The sequence below is a fragment of the Episyrphus balteatus genome, chromosome 1, assembly GCF_945859705.1.
Source record: "Episyrphus balteatus chromosome 1, idEpiBalt1.1, whole genome shotgun sequence".
Lineage (NCBI taxonomy): Eukaryota > Metazoa > Arthropoda > Insecta > Diptera > Syrphidae > Episyrphus > Episyrphus balteatus.
The window spans coordinates 6,938,020-6,956,479 of record NC_079134.1 but is presented as its reverse complement, the minus strand read 5'-3'; the positions used below and the strand labels follow the sequence as shown (position 1 = coordinate 6,956,479).

General features: G+C 29.8%; 1 protein-coding gene across 6 annotated transcripts in view; it reads left to right on the top strand.

Annotated features, from left to right (window-relative positions):
- LOC129921495 (serine/threonine-protein phosphatase 6 regulatory ankyrin repeat subunit A) overlaps positions 1-18,460 on the top strand; it is a 59,756-nt gene that overhangs the window by 6,255 nt on the left and 35,041 nt on the right. For all 6 annotated transcript variants that reach the window (XM_056003340.1, XM_056003339.1, XM_056003338.1 and 3 more), the window contains exons 2-3: positions 1,576-1,677; positions 17,175-17,276. In XM_056003340.1, the coding sequence (XP_055859315.1) occupies positions 1,576-1,677; positions 17,175-17,276 (204 nt within the window). The remainder of the gene's footprint in view (positions 1-1,575; positions 1,678-17,174; positions 17,277-18,460) is intronic.

Below are 18,460 nucleotides of genomic sequence, written 5' to 3'. Positions count from 1 at the left end.
GTTTAATTTCGTGTGGTATTGGTTTAGGGTTTCCATTATTATTTCGCTGTCTTTCTTTTTGATGATTGCAACCATATCATCAACGTATTTAGCTATGAATTTTATTTTTATGTTTGATTTTTTCAATTTATCTATTGCTTCGTCTAGTAGGTGGTCAAGTACAATGTCGGCAATTGTAGGGGATAATGGGTTTCCCATAGGCATGCCGAAAGTTTGGCTATAGAGTTTTTGATCGTATTTGAAGTAATTGTTATCTGTTAAGCAGAATTGTAGAATTTTTAGAAAATTATTTTTAGGTATTTTGATGTGGGTTTTAAGAGTTTCCCAGTTTTTCATTATTATTTTTATGGCGGTGTATGTCGGTATATTGGTGAATAGTGATACTACGTCGAATGATACTAAGATATCTTCCTCATCCAATGTTACTTGTTTGATTTTGTCTTTTAGTATAAATGAGTTTTTAACATTATAATCTTCAGATACCAAAGTTTTCAGGATCTGACCAATATGTTTGGATAAATTATAGCACGGAACATTAGTTGATGCTGCTATTGGTCGTAGTGGTATGTTAGGTTTATGTATTTTTGGAAGTCCGTAGAGAACAGGAGCTGATGCTACAGAACAAAAAAGTTGTTCTTTTTGTCTGGAATCAATGATGTTTTGTTTAAAAAATCCATTTACTATTTCATTATTAAAACAGTAAAACAGAAAATAATAATCCTTTGAAATAAAAAAAAAATATTTTATTCAAGTTTTATGCAAGTTTCTCATTCAAGATTATTAACAAATCGACGAAAAAAACCTTAAAAAATAGATTTAAAATGTTTCTTTCAGTGCATCGAAAGTTCTCCTCAAATTTTGTCAATGATACCTATAAACCTATCAAATTTCAGAAAACAAAATTTAACTAGAAGTCAATTTAATGTTCATTCGTTGCATCGTTATTGATTTCCCATGCTAAATATATCCTTTAACAAAAAAATAAAAAAAAAAATCTTTCAAATGTTTACCATAACCATTGTCTGTTGACCCGATTTCGGTTAAAAAAAAAAATCAAATGATAACGGAAATCCAATACATCGGTTAAGCTATATTATAATTCATGTTCATAAATGTGAATCTAAATATCTTCAATAAACGAAGGAACGAATAAAGAAAAAAAAAAATTGTTTTCCACAGAAACGAAACAATTTTCGGCGGCGCATTCGTCTAGGCAAAAGAAATTCAATAAAATCGCAAAACTTTTCGATTGGAATTCATAATCCAAATAAAAAAAAAATTATGTTTGGGTTTGATACGATGCAAGGATACCAAAAGGAGCTGGGGAACTTAGACGACATTCTACCATATCCTTCCCCTTTTCTTTATTTCTTTGAGTGCATAGACATTCTTTTTTTTTTCACGTCTTTCCGATATTATTTTATTAAATCCGTTGCCAGGAGATCAAAATTTTGTTTTTTTTTTGTTTGCATACAAAATTGTTGAATGAATATACTCGCCATATTAAGGATTATAACGGAAAAAACCTTTACTATACAAGAAAACTGATTTTTTTTCTACAATTTTTCCTTTCAGACTACCGGAATGACACCTCTGATGTTCGCAGTAAAGGATAATAAGACTTCAATCATCGATCGGATGGTAGAATTAGGAGCTGATGTTGGAGCTCGCAATAATGTAAGTCGTCGTCCTCAATGAACTTAACATATTCGTATATAGTAAAAAAAAAATATTATAAATAGTAGCACACTCAAACACTCATAAAATTTAGTGTTAAGAAAAATAAAGTCAGGACATAAAATCCTATACTTTGATAGCTAAATACATACGAAACAGTTTTTTTTTTCTTTCTTTTGTATTTTGATTATGTGCCTGCGAAATGTTATGAGTGTATAGAAATCGTATAATCGAGATGACCCAGAAACGAAAAGGAGTCGGAAATCCTTTGATTGTTAGCAGCGCGCCAAAACAAAAACTAATTAATGTAAAAATTTTGTATGCGGCATAAATAAATAGGAACTCAAACAAACTTATAGTTAGTACAATAGAACAAAGTAAAAGGTTATAGCTTTGCCAATAATTGTTAAGTAGGTTCCGATGGTTTTTTTTTATTGCAAAAAAAAGTATCTAATTATAGAGTAAAGTTTCATTAATTATATCTAATTCGGTTCACAATGTTTATAATTAAGTTTGAAAAAAAGTTATACGTGCATATTAAGTTTTAAGGACGCCCATTACAAATTACTACAAAAAGGAGACCGGAAGGTGTTACCAAAAAGGAGCATTTTTAATGCTCATTTTTTTATGAGTTTTGCACTTCATTCCTTAAATAAATTAAGGAAATTATGTTGCAGCTTAGTGTAAAATACTCTTATTTTACAGTTTAGTTAGCAACTAACTGCGTAAACTGATTGTGAATCAGTCTAGAAAACTTTCTAAATCTCTAGCTTTAAGAAGTTAGGCGCGGGGAAAAGAAATTCATTGCTTCTAGTGCTGCCCGTAAAATTCGAACAAAACGAGTTATCGTTTCAAGAAAGTTAAAATTGTTACCACATGATGATCCCCTTATTTTTTGTACCGCTTGGTGCAGAGTGGTGCCATTTATAAAAAAGATGTAACTTTAATTAATTTTTATTTTATTTAATTTAGTTTTATGGTGGATTTCAATTAAATCTGTGGATCTTTGAGAAGTTGATTGCGGGGTAAATCTATAAAAAGGCTTTCAACTCCTTTATCAACGAGATACCTCTTCAAGAAAATTAGTACGGCAATTTTTTAAATTTCGTCCAAACTTTTGGAAAAGTAAGGCACGGAGGGTTCAAATTAAAATTGATAGTAGCCTGCTTGAGGGATTATGTACAATTTTATTAAAATACTAAGAGAACAGAGTTTTTCTAGTCAGAAACGCAAATAAAAAAAACCTTGTGTGCAATTCACACGTGGTTGAAGTGAAGCCTTAAAAATCATTCTTTTTTATTCCATAATTTTTTTTATATGACAATATACAATATTTATACAATAAATTTTATACCATATGAAAGCTTATTGTCTTAGCTCAAAATATTTATACCGACCATGTCTATACAACATCTACAAAAAGAGTTAGAATTTTTTAACCCAATTAGTTTTCATAAGAAAAACAAAACAATCAATCTCTTTTCTCTTCTAACGCCATTAAATCCAGTTTTTAAATGACAACCTATAACAAATTTTATATCATTATTATTTCACCTTTTATATGACGCTTCAATCATATTTTTACCATGCCTACAAAAAAAGTAAAAAATTGTCAAAGCCAACCATGTCGAAATTTAAAACTGAGATTACGGTACTTCCTCTACTGGTGGCTGGTCATCGGCAACAGATCTTCACAGGTGTTTTTAGGTATTTTTCAAGTTTTTCAATTAAAGAATATATAACTTGTAGAGCACGTACCATTATGTGTGATATATCAAATGAAAGGTAATATTATCAGCATGCGTATTAAAGTTAAATAAATTTGTTATGTGCTCTAGATCAAAAGATATATCGTGTTTAGAAAAATAACATCTTTTTACAGTTATCTCAGAATTTTGAATATGAAATTAATTGAAATTTTAATTTATTTTATTACCTATCTATACTGTATAAATTTCATTCATCTATCTATTAAAACAAAAAAGTTATGATCAATTGATTTTTCTACTAAGAAGTTTTCACTTCAATAATCTGAAGTTTTCACTTAAATGATCTGAATTTAAAGAAATATAGTGGATGGGGTACCACAAGGTAGTGTTTTAGATAGAATACTTTCGCGTCAAAATAACGTGATATACCTCCAAATAAAAATCACCATTGTAGCTACGTTTCTTCACAACTGCGAATAACTTGATTGGAACCTTCAAAGTAATTGCGCAGTCTATACAACTTCAACGCAAAATTAGATAAAATTCACTTTCTTAGTTCCATTTGCTATTTGTGCGGCAAGAGTCCCACAGTTCTATGAGGACGCATTTTTTGCTACTCGAAGATTTCTTATCCAAGAAACAAAATTTTAAAAAAATATACAAAAGAAAAAAAACTACTATACTAATTGCAAAAAAAGAAGTTACAAAAAGTCAACATCTCCAGTCGGTTTTTTAAACAATTTTTGTATGTATAAAAAATAATTAAAAAAAAAACATTTTAAAAAATAAATTTTAACTCCAGTCTTCTTAGAAAATATTTAAAAAACGATATTAAAAAAAAATCGTCGATCTGTTTTCAAAAATTGATTAAAAAAAATTCCATTTGATTTTTTTTCCAAACCAAAAATTTTTGTATTGAAAATTTTGTGAAATTTTTTATATGGTTACTTAAACGCTTCTGTATAAAAGTTTTCGTAGAAATCCGTTAAATCATTTAAGATAAATTCTGAAACAAAAAATATTTTTATGGCACATTCATTGAAATTGACATAAAATCATTTTTATGGTACATTCATTTAAAAAATATTAAAATTTTGAACATGTCCGTTTTTCTGCCAAATGTATCAAAACTATAAAACTTTTACTTTTAGTTATATTTCTTGGATTTTTGTTTGAATTTATTAATTACAATTTTTATAACATTGAAGCCAGAAAAAAATTATGACATTACGTTTTTGAGATATGATTATTTCAACATACATTATCTTATTTCTTATATTTTACCTGAGAAAATCAAATCCAACGAAAAAAGATCTTATTATAAAATAAAAATAAAGTAGGTAATAAATTTATTTTAAAACAACGAATACACACGTTTTCGTGTTAGCATGATTTATAAGGTATTTACTAATATCAAAGTTAAACATTATAGAACACGTGTTGCAAGTATCAAATACAGCCTTCATGGCAATGTTTTCCAAGAGTTTGAAGGTCAAGATTTGTTGGTAATTATTTCTACACTTCTTAAGGAAATATTATTTGCATTAACAAATTTATTCCACTGCAATAACAATAAATTTATACAAGCCTAACTTTTTTGTTTCACCAAATTTTATTTTAGTTTTTAATTCAAGTCAACATTATTGATTGAATTATTCTGAGTTCCTTAGTGGATATTGGGATATGTTTCGTTCTTTCCGTCAATATTTCATTTTTTATTAGTTGCATTTATCCTTGACCAACTAATCACTTTTTTCATCTAAAATTAAAGATCCAATCTTTCATTAGAGTGAAATCACTCGATTTTATAAGTTTATGACTTCAGTGCAGCCTTCTTGCACGAAGTTATGAAATTAAAAAGAGAAAAAGCAATTATAAGTTTTCTTAAATTCTCAAGAAATGGCCACACCTTTTGCAATCAAAGCCATCGCTTTCCCAAGTTCGTCGAACATGCAAGTATGCAACATAAAGGATCGTCATTCAAAAATCATTAATCTAATGGCTAAATTACTCGAAACGAGCCAAATGACCTTTAACCAAAAAACTGCATTGCACGAACATTCCTGCAAAATGGTGCTAAACAAATCCAGGTCGGTTCCCAGCCTAGAAGAAAAGAAATCAGGAAAAAATAAAAACAAAATTCAATAAATTCGCATTGAAGCCCAAATTATAACCCAGAAGTCTTAACATTTTTTTCTTAAGCGGAAGTCCTATTAAGGTCTCATGGCTCATAACTTAAAAAAAAGGCAGGTGATTCGCACGGTTGCACCAACATTGACATAAATTACTGCACTCGCAGTCCTTTGGCATGCAACACGGACTTTGGTTTGATACAACGATGTCGGGCGGCAAGACGGCCGTGAATTTTACTTCAGTCTTTTAGCTTAGAAGTTTTCACTTCAATAATCTGAAGTTTTCACTTAAATGATCTGAATTTAAAGAAATATAGTGGATGGGGTACCACAAGGTAGTGTTTTAGATAGAATACTTTCGCGTCAAAATAACGTGATATACCTCCAAATAAAAATCACCATTGTAGCTACGTTTCTTCACAACTGCGAATAACTTGATTGGAACCTTCAAAGTAATTGCGCAGTCTATACAACTTCAACGCAAAATTAGATAAAATTCACTTTCTTAGTTCCATTTGCTATTTGTGCGGCAAGAGTCCCACAGTTCTATGAGGACGCATTTTTTGCTACTCGAAGATTTCTTATCCAAGAAACAAAATTTTAAAAAAATATACAAAAGAAAAAAAACTACTATACTAATTGCAAAAAAAGAAGTTACAAAAAGTCAACATCTCCAGTCGGTTTTTTAAACAATTTTTGTATGTATAAAAAATAATTAAAAAAAAAACATTTTAAAAAATAAATTTTAACTCCAGTCTTCTTAGAAAATATTTAAAAAACGATATTAAAAAAAAATCGTCGATCTGTTTTCAAAAATTGATTAAAAAAAATTCCATTTGATTTTTTTTCCAAACCAAAAATTTTTGTATTGAAAATTTTGTGAAATTTTTTATATGGTTACTTAAACGCTTCTGTATAAAAGTTTTCGTAGAAATCCGTTAAATCATTTAAGATAAATTCTGAAACAAAAAATATTTTTATGGCACATTCATTGAAATTGACATAAAATCATTTTTATGGTACATTCATTTAAAAAATATTAAAATTTTGAACATGTCCGTTTTTCTGCCAAATGTATCAAAACTATAAAACTTTTACTTTTAGTTATATTTCTTGGATTTTTGTTTGAATTTATTAATTACAATTTTTATAACATTGAAGCCAGAAAAAAATTATGACATTACGTTTTTGAGATATGATTATTTCAACATACATTATCTTATTTCTTATATTTTACCTGAGAAAATCAAATCCAACGAAAAAAGATCTTATTATAAAATAAAAATAAAGTAGGTAATAAATTTATTTTAAAACAACGAATACACACGTTTTCGTGTTAGCATGATTTATAAGGTATTTACTAATATCAAAGTTAAACATTATAGAACACGTGTTGCAAGTATCAAATACAGCCTTCATGGCAATGTTTTCCAAGAGTTTGAAGGTCAAGATTTGTTGGTAATTATTTCTACACTTCTTAAGGAAATATTATTTGCATTAACAAATTTATTCCACTGCAATAACAATAAATTTATACAAGCCTAACTTTTTTGTTTCACCAAATTTTATTTTAGTTTTTAATTCAAGTCAACATTATTGATTGAATTATTCTGAGTTCCTTAGTGGATATTGGGATATGTTTCGTTCTTTCCGTCAATATTTCATTTTTTATTAGTTGCATTTATCCTTGACCAACTAATCACTTTTTTCATCTAAAATTAAAGATCCAATCTTTCATTAGAGTGAAATCACTCGATTTTATAAGTTTATGACTTCAGTGCAGCCTTCTTGCACGAAGTTATGAAATTAAAAAGAGAAAAAGCAATTATAAGTTTTCTTAAATTCTCAAGAAATGGCCACACCTTTTGCAATCAAAGCCATCGCTTTCCCAAGTTCGTCGAACATGCAAGTATGCAACATAAAGGATCGTCATTCAAAAATCATTAATCTAATGGCTAAATTACTCGAAACGAGCCAAATGACCTTTAACCAAAAAACTGCATTGCACGAACATTCCTGCAAAATGGTGCTAAACAAATCCAGGTCGGTTCCCAGCCTAGAAGAAAAGAAATCAGGAAAAAATAAAAACAAAATTCAATAAATTCGCATTGAAGCCCAAATTATAACCCAGAAGTCTTAACATTTTTTTCTTAAGCGGAAGTCCTATTAAGGTCTCATGGCTCATAACTTAAAAAAAAGGCAGGTGATTCGCACGGTTGCACCAACATTGACATAAATTACTGCACTCGCAGTCCTTTGGCATGCAACACGGACTTTGGTTTGATACAACGATGTCGGGCGGCAAGACGGCCGTGAATTTTACTTCAGTCTTTTAGCTTAACTTGGGTATATGACCTGATTGAGTTAGTATGTGTATGTTTTTTTATTTTCCAAGAAAACAATTTAATAAAAGTAAAAACTTGAGCTCAAAAACTCCTTAAAAGTGGTTAAATGTCCAAAGGGACTCATTAATTTTCTACAAAAGACCCTCCTCTTGCACCGGAACATCGGGTCTCGGGCTAGAATGCATTGTAAAAACGACTATAACTGTGCGCTACAATAGCTCTTCTTTTATAACCATCAACCATTAACTACCGGAAGCTGGTTCTATTCTACAAAAAAAGAATCGACCTAAATTTGCATACATGACGAAGTCGACGATGACCATAAGAACGGCTGGCAGAGCCTATGGCTGTTATATACGAAGAATTTTTCCACGACTTCCGGTCAGATATTTTAAAATATTTCAACCGCCTTCCAAGTTGGACAGGTGCGAATTAATTTCACTCTTGTTTACGTAATGAGTTCATTCGGTTCTTTGGCTAAATCTTTTTTTCTTATTCCACTTTTTTGCAAGACCGAAAGTCTAACAAACTAAAAAAGTTTAACTGCAAAAAAAAAATATATATAAAAAGCGGAACGACTGGTTGACAAAACTTCCGCATTCCTCTGACCTAGTTTTTTGGGGGCAAAAAACAATATGAGGTCTATAAAGGCAGGGTAGGCAGTCAGGTTAATGGCCTAAAACAAGCATCAGACTTCTTCGCGAAAAGTTTTTTCTTCTTTATTTGTTAAAAGTGTTATGGAGTACGTATAGAATAGTTGTGAGGGTGGAAATGTAGGTGGTAAGTTCTTTGAGGTGTTCATGATGAATGGGTTTAGGTAGTATTACAGCAAGGCTTTCGGCGAGTCATTTAAGGGTGTGTGGGTAAAGAAGAAAATGAACACAATATAAAAATCAATTTTCCAATTTCGGACCTAAAACAAGGGTTTTATGCAATATAATTAACATATTGTGGTGGACTACTTATTGTTTGTTGGGTTAGAGTTGAACGGCTATTACGTAATGAGAAGATGTTCAAGAAAGTACAATATCTTGATTTTGAAATGGTCTTTTTTATTGTGAACACAGGGGTCAATTAATTTAATAACAAACTTTAAATTTAAAAAAAGATGACATTATCCAATTTTTTCGATTTTGAAATATGAATAAATAATACTATTTTATGGATCAGAAATAACTTATAACACATTTTAATAAAAATACATTAAGAAAGCAAAAAGAATAACACAACATGTTTTAAATGAAAAATCACATTAAGGGTAAAAGTGTGTACAAAATAATTATGCAAAGAAAGCCGATAATGTCGAAAAAAGTTCTATGAATGAAAACGACTTCAAATTTTTTATTTTTCATATTTTCTGAAATTTTAGCATGAAATTTGCCAGCTTCCTAATATTTTTGTTTCGTATTATGACATATTTTGTCTGCATATGACAATTTTGAAGAAAACAGAAAAACTCTAAGATTTATAAAAATCACCAATAGCCTTGAATTTTGTTAGTTTAATTGAAACTTAAAAAAAAAATTGAAAAACTGAAAACCATTTTATGAAAAGCATTCTTTGCAAGCGAAATGTTAAAAACAAAAAAAAAGTAGGAACCCCAAGTAACAATTTAGCTTTCATAAGGGTCAATGCAAGCTATTTTTTGGCTTGCATTAGAAGAAGGACAGGTCTTACACAAATCATTTTATCGCATTTTACCGAAATTGCATAGGACTTTCTTTCACAGGTAATCCACAAGTTAATAGCTTGGGACAAACAGCTAAAAATGTTCTTCCTGTAGAGGGTTTATCTAATGCACAAACCGGATTACTTGCGTAGGATGTTATAATAAGGCCTTATAGAAGTTGTTATAAGATTTTATTTCATTATTTTTATTTTATTTTGACTCTTTCTATTTTGCATTTTCTACTTTTTATTTTATTTATTGTAATTTTTTCCTATTTTGTTTTTTCTCCTTTTTTGGAAATACCACTGCTTTTTCTGTTGTTCTGAAATGATGAGAATATTATTTTAATTGAAAAAGAACACATTTTTTTATTTTCACATGGCCCGACCAGGAATCGATCCCACGTACCTCTGCATACCAAGCCAGCACCTTACCAGTAGACCATGCTCGAATATTAAAGATGAGTGGAAATAAGGGAGCTAATTGAAACCTCACATTAAAATGCAATTACAAACATTGCATATCTGCAGGATAAAAACTTTGCATACTTATAGGTGAAAAACATTGCATACAAGAACCTATCTTGGAACAGGTCTTATAAAAGCCTTCTGTCACTTGAAAATACAAGGCTTCTTTAGAACGGTTCAAACAGGTCTTATAAAGGTCTTCATTACCTTATATTTACAAGGCTTCTTCTAAACACTTCTAGATAGCCTTAAGGAGACCTCCTTTTTTTCCAAAATGGTTGACTTGCGTAAGTAAGCCTTAAACTAAACGTATACAAACTATAGCTTGTCGAATCGAACAAAATGGAACTTATGCAAGCAAAATTGTTACTTGGGACGTATAATAAAAATTTTTAAAAAGGGCTATTATATTAATTCAACGACCATAACATTTCATTTAACATAAAAATATCATTGATTAGATTTAAAATAAATCTGTTTCAATCGTCAAAGTTTTCAATTGAACAAAAAAAAAAACAATGTTACTCATACGCCACAGTGACCGATTACAAAAAGTCTCTATCTTAATCAATCAAACATTTGTGCGTTTTTGAGGTTATTATAACCAATAAAATATCCAAACATTTATCTAAGTAAGCGCTGAATTGAGGTAAATTGCAACTAATTTTTAATAAAAGAAGCGTTGGTAAAAAAAAAACAATTTCATTACCTTGACTAGAAGAATATTGCAAGTTCACATAGAAATAACTGATTTTTGTAGCACAATATACAAATTATGCATTCTGAGGAACATCAAGTCTTAGATTGTATACTTTACTATTTTTATTTGAACTCTTAATCATTCCAAGCACTTACTAAGCTGTATTTGCATACGATTTTAATTTATGTATATTCTCACCTTTGATTGCAAACTTATTTATGTGGACGGAAATTGAAAATAATTCTTAACAAAGCTTCCGCAGAAAAACATGTCTTCGTGGTGGTATTTCTATTTATAAAATGCAAACAAATTGAAAAATAAAAATCCTTACAAAAAGAAATATATATTTCATTATTAATCCTGAATATTTATTTATATTAAAAGGTTAGACGAAACTAGAAAAAAAACCTTAACAATTTACATAACACAATACAATTAAAAAAGGTCAAGTAGGGAATAGTGAATATTTCTGTCACATTGATTAGTTCTTCCGCTCATTGTTAAGAAATTGATCCCTTAGTCACTAATAAACTGTTGAAACCCCACAAAAAACCCATGACTTGGCCAAGCTCAATAACCCCCTGAGTGACCAAACTAATAAACACTTTTCAGTCATATCACCGTCATAGAACTCTTTGCCGTAGGTTAATATTAATTTGTGGACTTACCTAACGTAAAATTATTTTCCTTTTTGTTTAAGAACTTCTTGACCCATATGACCAACGCTTTAGTCTAGAACTTATTTACATCAAATGCCCGCCATCGTCATAATCATGTGGTTTTCGTGGTAGTAATTTCCCCTCTTTTGGGATATTTTTTTATTACCTTATTTTTCTCCACGACTTGGGTCAAAATCAAGACCAGTAAATGAGATTTATAATTTTTGATAAGAATTTACGCGAGTTTCTATATAAAAAAAAAAAAAATTATTGAAGTCGAAACTGGGTCAAGGATGTATTCAAATAATAGTTGTTGGTTGTGGTAAAAGAAATAAAATAAGAAAAACTACCCCCAGCATGTTACAGGTTACAGGAAAGTTAAGTTGTTAAAGTCTTGGTTTTAGCTGAACTGGAAAGTGAAAGTGCCAACACCACCTGCTAAGGGGAATAAGGCATGCAACTTTCCAAAGAATTAAATTAAAACAAATTTATGTTTGAATGGTTTTTTTTTTTTAGGAATTGGTTTGCAAATCGTGGAAAATATGATTGCAAGAAATGTATTTCATAGTAATCTGGAAAAAAGATTTCATAGCGAGGCTTCTTTTTAATATTCTTTAGAATAGCTTTCATCGCTACACTCAAATGGTTTTATAATTTGATTTAAAGCGAAAACCACTGTGTCTTCAGCCAAACAATATATTTTGGACGTACACTGCAATATTCAAATTATAAAATATGCAATTTTGAAAAAATTAAAAAGGTTCAAAGAACAGCATGGATACCGCAAGGTGAAATTAGACCTTTCCCTTTGTAGAATGTATGTACTAAACGTTAAATTGAATGTTTTAATCAAGGCTTATACATAATGAAATTACATCTCTGCAGAGATGTAATTTCATTATGTGCATTACATAAAATGCACGACTGGGTCGCACGAACTTGCTCTTAGAGTTAAAGTTGCTTAAATTTTTAAGACTTTTTATATAGAAAAAAAAATTAAATTCGTTTTTTAAAAAAATAAAATAAAATCTGAAATCAAATTGCCCTCCAAAACAAGTATGCAGTTTTGATTGATATAATAAGATGCATTTTTATAAAAAAAAAATTTTCAAAATCGTTAGAGCCGTTTTTTCAAAAAACTAATTTTGTATATATAATTTTTTGGCAAAAAAAGTTTTAAAATAAAATTGGTATGCCATTTAGAAGAAATCACTAATCAACATATAAAAACAAAATTTCAAAAAAATTCAGTGTCCCGTTTTCGAAAACTTTCAATTTCAAAATTTTTTTAAAAATCCAAAAATTATTTTTTTTTAAATTTTATTTTTGGCTTATATTAAAATTATATAAATGCGTCTCCACAAAAAATTTTGTTGAAATCGAATAAGCGGTTTCGAAGATAATCGGATTTGAAAAAAAAAAAAACCGTTCTATGGCAGGTACCGTAAATAATGATTTTCAAAAAAAATTTTTTTTATCAAAAGTTAGACCTTGTCGTCAAACTTACATTTGAATTTTTTAAACAAAGTCGTTGGAGCCGTTTTTGAGCAATTTCAATTTTACTAAAATTGGTATATGACAAGTACCGTTATTTTTGGTCCAAAAACATTAATTCCAAAAACTCCTCTGGAGAGTCGCCAAATAATGCTACATACCAAGTTTGACATCAATCGGTCCATCCGTTTAGGCTGTAGCTTCGTTTACAGACTGACAGACGGACTTCCGGGACCCACTTTTTTGGCATTCCCTACCATCGTTATGTCATGGAAAAATGCTATATCAAATTTTTACTTGCGATATAGGTACTATACAGGGTGTCCCAAAAGTAATGGATCAAACGAAATATGCTGATAGGCCAACTTAAGGGCTCTCAGAATTTGGTAACTTGTTCATCCCAAATCCTTACGGTTTTCGATTTAATGCAGTTTTTGTGAAATTTCGAAAAATGCCTACTTTGCATCAGTATTTTGCTTCCTCCGCTCATAATTGATTTTTGTTTTTTACAATTCTTCCACTAAAACATTGCCTAATAATAGGAAATAATTAATTAATCAAAATATTTTTTATTTCATACGCCATTTTGCTGCAAATTAATTAACAGTTCCATGTTTTATAAAAACTCAATTTCTTACTTTTATTTCAGAGCAGCATCCCGAAAAAAATTTGCATGGTGTGATACTGGTTTATTATTTTAAAAACTTGCCGTGTTATTGCAGTTTTCAAAAATGTATAAAAATTTGCAAAGTTGAAATTAGAACGAAAGATATTACAATTTAAATGCAACAAAACAGGGCTTTTCAGATAAAAATAACAAACGAAAGTCGAGACTTTTATTCAAAAAGAAATAAACAAACAACAGTCGAGAAAATGTGTTTATTTTTCTTTGTTATTTTTATCTGAAAAGCCCTGTTTTGTTGCATTTAAATTGTAATATCTTTCGTTCTAATTTCAACTTTGCAAATTTTTATACATTTTTGAAAACTGCAATAACACGGCAAGTTTTTAAAATAATAAACCAGTATCACACCATGCAAATTTTTTTCGGGATGCTGCTCTGAAATAAAAGTAAGAAATTGAGTTTTTATAAAACATGGAACTGTTAATTAATTTGCAGCAAAATGGCGTATGAAATAAAAAATATTTTGATTAATTAATTATTTCCTATTATTAGGCAATGTTTTAGTGGAAGAATTGTAAAAAACAAAAATCAATTATGAGCGGAGGAAGCAAAATACTGATGCAAAGTAGGCATTTTTCGAAATTTCACAAAAACTGCATTAAATCGAAAACCGTAAGGATTTGGGATGAACAAGTTACCAAATTCTGAAAGCCCTTAAGTTGGCCTATCAGCATATTTCGTTTGATCCACTACTTTTGGGACACCCTGTATATCAAGTTATGCATTCGTACAAAAAAAAAAGTTGAGATAACATTTTTCCATGACATTACGATGGTAGACAATGCCAAAAAAGTGGGTCCCGGAAGTCCGTCTGTCTGTCTGTCTGTCTGTCTGTCAGTCTGTCCGTCAGTCTGTCTGTCAGTCTGTCTGTCTGTCTGTATAAGGAGCTACAGCCTAAACGGATGGACCGATTAATGTCAAACTTGGTATGTAGCGTTATTTGGCGACTCTCCAGAGGGGTTTTTGGAATTAATTTTTTTGGACCAAAAATAATGGTACTTGTCATATACCGATTTTAGTAAAATTGAAATATCTCGAAAACGGCTCTAACGATTTTGTTTAAAAAATTCAAATGTTAGTTTTAAGCTAAAGTCTATCTTTCAATAGAAAAAATTTTGTTTAAAAATCATTATTAACGGTACCTGCCATAGAACCGTTTTTTTCAAATCCGATTATCTCCAAAACTGCTCATTCGATTGCAACGAAACTTTTTGTGCAGAAGCATTTAAATAATTTAAATATAAGCCAAAAATAAAATTTTGAAAAAAATAATTTTTGGATTTTTAAAAAAATTTGAAAATTTTTTTTTGAAAAATCAAATTTTCCAAAACGGGACATTAAACTTTTTTGAAATTTTGTTTTTAGATGTTGATTAGTGATTTCTACCAAATGGCATACTAATTTTATTTTAAAACTTTTTTTCCAAAAAAATATTTATAAAAAATTAGTTTTTTAAAAAACGGCTCTAACGATTTTGAAAATTTTTTTTCTAAAAATGCATGTTAATATATCAATCAAAACTGCATACTTGTTTTGGAGGGCAATTTAATTTCAGATTTTATTTTATTTTTTTTTTCAAAAACGAATTTTGTTTTTTTTTCCAAATTTCTATATAAAAAGTCTTAAAAATTTAAGCAACTTTAACTCTAAGAGCAAGTTCGTGCGACCTAGTCGTGCATTTTATTTTTTTTTACGAATGCATAACTTGATATATAGTACCTATATCGCAAGTAAAAAGAACTAGGCTTGAGGGTGTCTAAGCCTTACGGAAATAGCAAAATACTGTCTCTACTCCTGAAAGAACTACATTTCAAACAGTCCCAAAAAATTCTAAGAGTGTGTCCCTTCCCTATACCAAAAAAAAAAAACGAACGAAATTTAATACCACTATTTTCACAAATGAGTCAAAAATGTTATGTAATCAACGAATAATTTTGTCTTCTAACCACTTAAGCGTATACTTCAGACTAAGATGTTAGTAATTAGGGATGTTTGTAGGATACTTTAAAAACAAGCAACACCGAACACCAATATTTGTAATAATATTGTCATTACTATTGATACTGGAACAGCTATCAAAGTTATTGATGGCTATTTACCAATAACATATTTCAGTATAAAAAAGTTACACATACGCCACAGTGAACCGCATTTAAGATGCAAACAAAATAGTTAAAACTAATTTGTAGCTGACTAAACAATTACACCAGTTGTTGACCATTAAATAAATGTCAAAATTTTGCATATGGAATGCGAAGATTTCGAAGCTATTAAATATCGCAAGCGAAAATGGGTAAAGCATTTTTTACCCACCAACCCATGCAAAACAAATCATAAAACAAAATAGCAGAAGTTGGCGGAACTTTTTATTTGCTTACCTGATAAGAGAGAATACCTACTGCGAAAATTAATAATAAGTAATAAGTTTTTAGGTACTAAGGGGTTTTATATTACTTTTTTGATATTTTTTTCTTTATCGGCTTTGGTAAAAAAACACTTTGAACTCTCACCTTAAATGATAAAACTTGCTTAATTGAAAAAAAAAAAAAAATGCTTTAAATAAAGTTTATTCCTGAGGCATTGCCAGAGCCGGCTATTTATCGGCAAACCAACTCCTTGAAAATTTTTATTTCCGATTTATTAAAATTTGACTCTTAAAATTTTGAATTTTGGTGATTTAAGGCTTCTTAAAAATTATAGCATTTCAGAACAAAAAAAAATACGCCAATTTGATTTGATTTACATATTAGTAGGGCCCACAGTATGAAAGGTAATACCAACAATAACACAGTCACAAAAAAAAGTTCTGATTTGGAGTTGCGCTATAGTTTTTGGGTCACTGAAACCGAATCCGAAGTCCGTTTTGCCCTATTACGTCAGGTTTTCGAGATAACCTCAACAAAATGTCCTATTTTTCTCTGATCTGGATGTGTAAATATGTTAATCCTATAGTTTTTGGGTCGATGAATCCAAATTCGAAGTCAATTTTGTCCTATCACGTGAGGTTTCCGAGATATCCTCAAAAAAATGTCAAAACCAAAACAACAAAAGTTCTTATCTGGGGGTGCGAATATGTTAGTCGTATGTTTTTTGGTTCGCTGAAACCGTATACAAGGTCTATTTTGCCGTATCACGTCAGGTTTTTGAAATATACTCAAAAAATGTCAAAACCAAAAAAGTTCTTATCTGACATTTTTGAACATAACTCAAAAACCTGTCGTGGTACGGCAAAATATATACTTCGGATTCGGTTTCAGCGATCCAAAAAGCATACACTCAGGTTCCCCGTGTGTCGGTTTATCCTGGATTGACTACAATCAACACTTATTATTAGAACAGTTTTATTTCAATTATTTCTATTTCTTCATCGATTTAAAAAACATTCGATGGTTTGAACACCACAAATCTTCAAACCGACCGTAGTGAAAAAAATTCAAGGTACATTATATCAAGGTCCTCTCTGTTTCTTTAATTTGCATTTTATATTCAAAAGGCATTTTTTTTTATATTTCTTCGTGTTTACGTGTTAATTTTTTAAATTTGTTATTTTAATTTTAATAAACTTGAACTTAAATATAATTTCCATTTTAACCTTGTCAAATTTCATTTTCAACCTTTATAAATCTTCTCATTTCAGGATAACTACAATGTACTTCACATCGCATCCATGTACTCACGTGAAGATGTCGTTAAGCTACTCCTAACAAAAAGAGGTGTTGACCCCTTTGCTACTGGTGGGGTAAGTAATATGAATTCACACAATCTTTATTTCAAAACATAAGAAAGAACTATTTAAATTTTGAACACACGCCGAAAAGGAAGTTTTGCACTCCTATTAAAACAAAAAATTAACATTTTCACCTCGAAGTGAATAATTCTAAGTTGCACCTTATACAACTCAGCAGGGTGCCTCTGAAGTTTTGTTTATAAATACGAAAAGGCAAAAGGGTGAAAATCAATAAGCTACTTTTGCTCTAATGTGCAAACTCGTTATACACTCTCTGGGGTGTAGTTTTTTTTTTTTTTGTGAAAAAATTAAGAAAAAGGATTCAATTAATTTCAGGGTTATATATGCACCATGTGACGTAAGGTGTTTTTTTTTTTATTTTCGTGTTTATGGACAAACATTCCTGCGTGCTTTTGCCATTTTTAACTATACTTGAGTTTGTTTTGTTATGAAAAGGTCAAGATGGTGTTAGTGGTAGAACTAATGTCAAGATAATATAGTTTACTAGGTCACACATCGAAATATTGATCGTGGAAAATAAGAAGAAAAAGATTTATGACACGTGTGCCAAATTGAAGGATACAATTATGCTAAATTACTTAATTTGAATTACGATAGGCCGGAAAAGTATGTAATTTTGGCTCTTTGGATTAGGTGCTGATTAATTGGAACTATTGTTTCAATTATATTAATTATGTTCATGGAAAATAAAAAAAAAAAAATTAGAAACAAAAGTATTAAAAACATGGGTATTCTGAACAAAATTTTGGTTAATTCCGTCTAAGGGTCTATACATTTCTGTGGTATTTTGATGAAGCAAAAATGCAAAATAATGTGAGCAATCAGTTTATAAATTTCTCGTCACAGAATGAAATTGAAATTTAAAAATTTTAAGAAATTAAAAAAGATTGGTCTAAAAATAACCTAGGAAAATCAAATAAATGAAAATTCTTCCAAACTTTTTTTTTATGGATTTTCATTAATTACACTGGCCTGCAAGGAAATCCTCTTTATAATAGAACAATTTTTTCCAAAGGATTTTTTTATGCTGATACCGAATCCGAAGTCAGAATTGGTCTAGCACGTCACATTTTATAGATACTCGTATTCCCGTTAGAAAATCTCAAAAACCCTTTTTTTGCTGTTTTCGAGCCAATACTTTGGGTTTATGAAAGAACTTATTTTTACTTGCGATA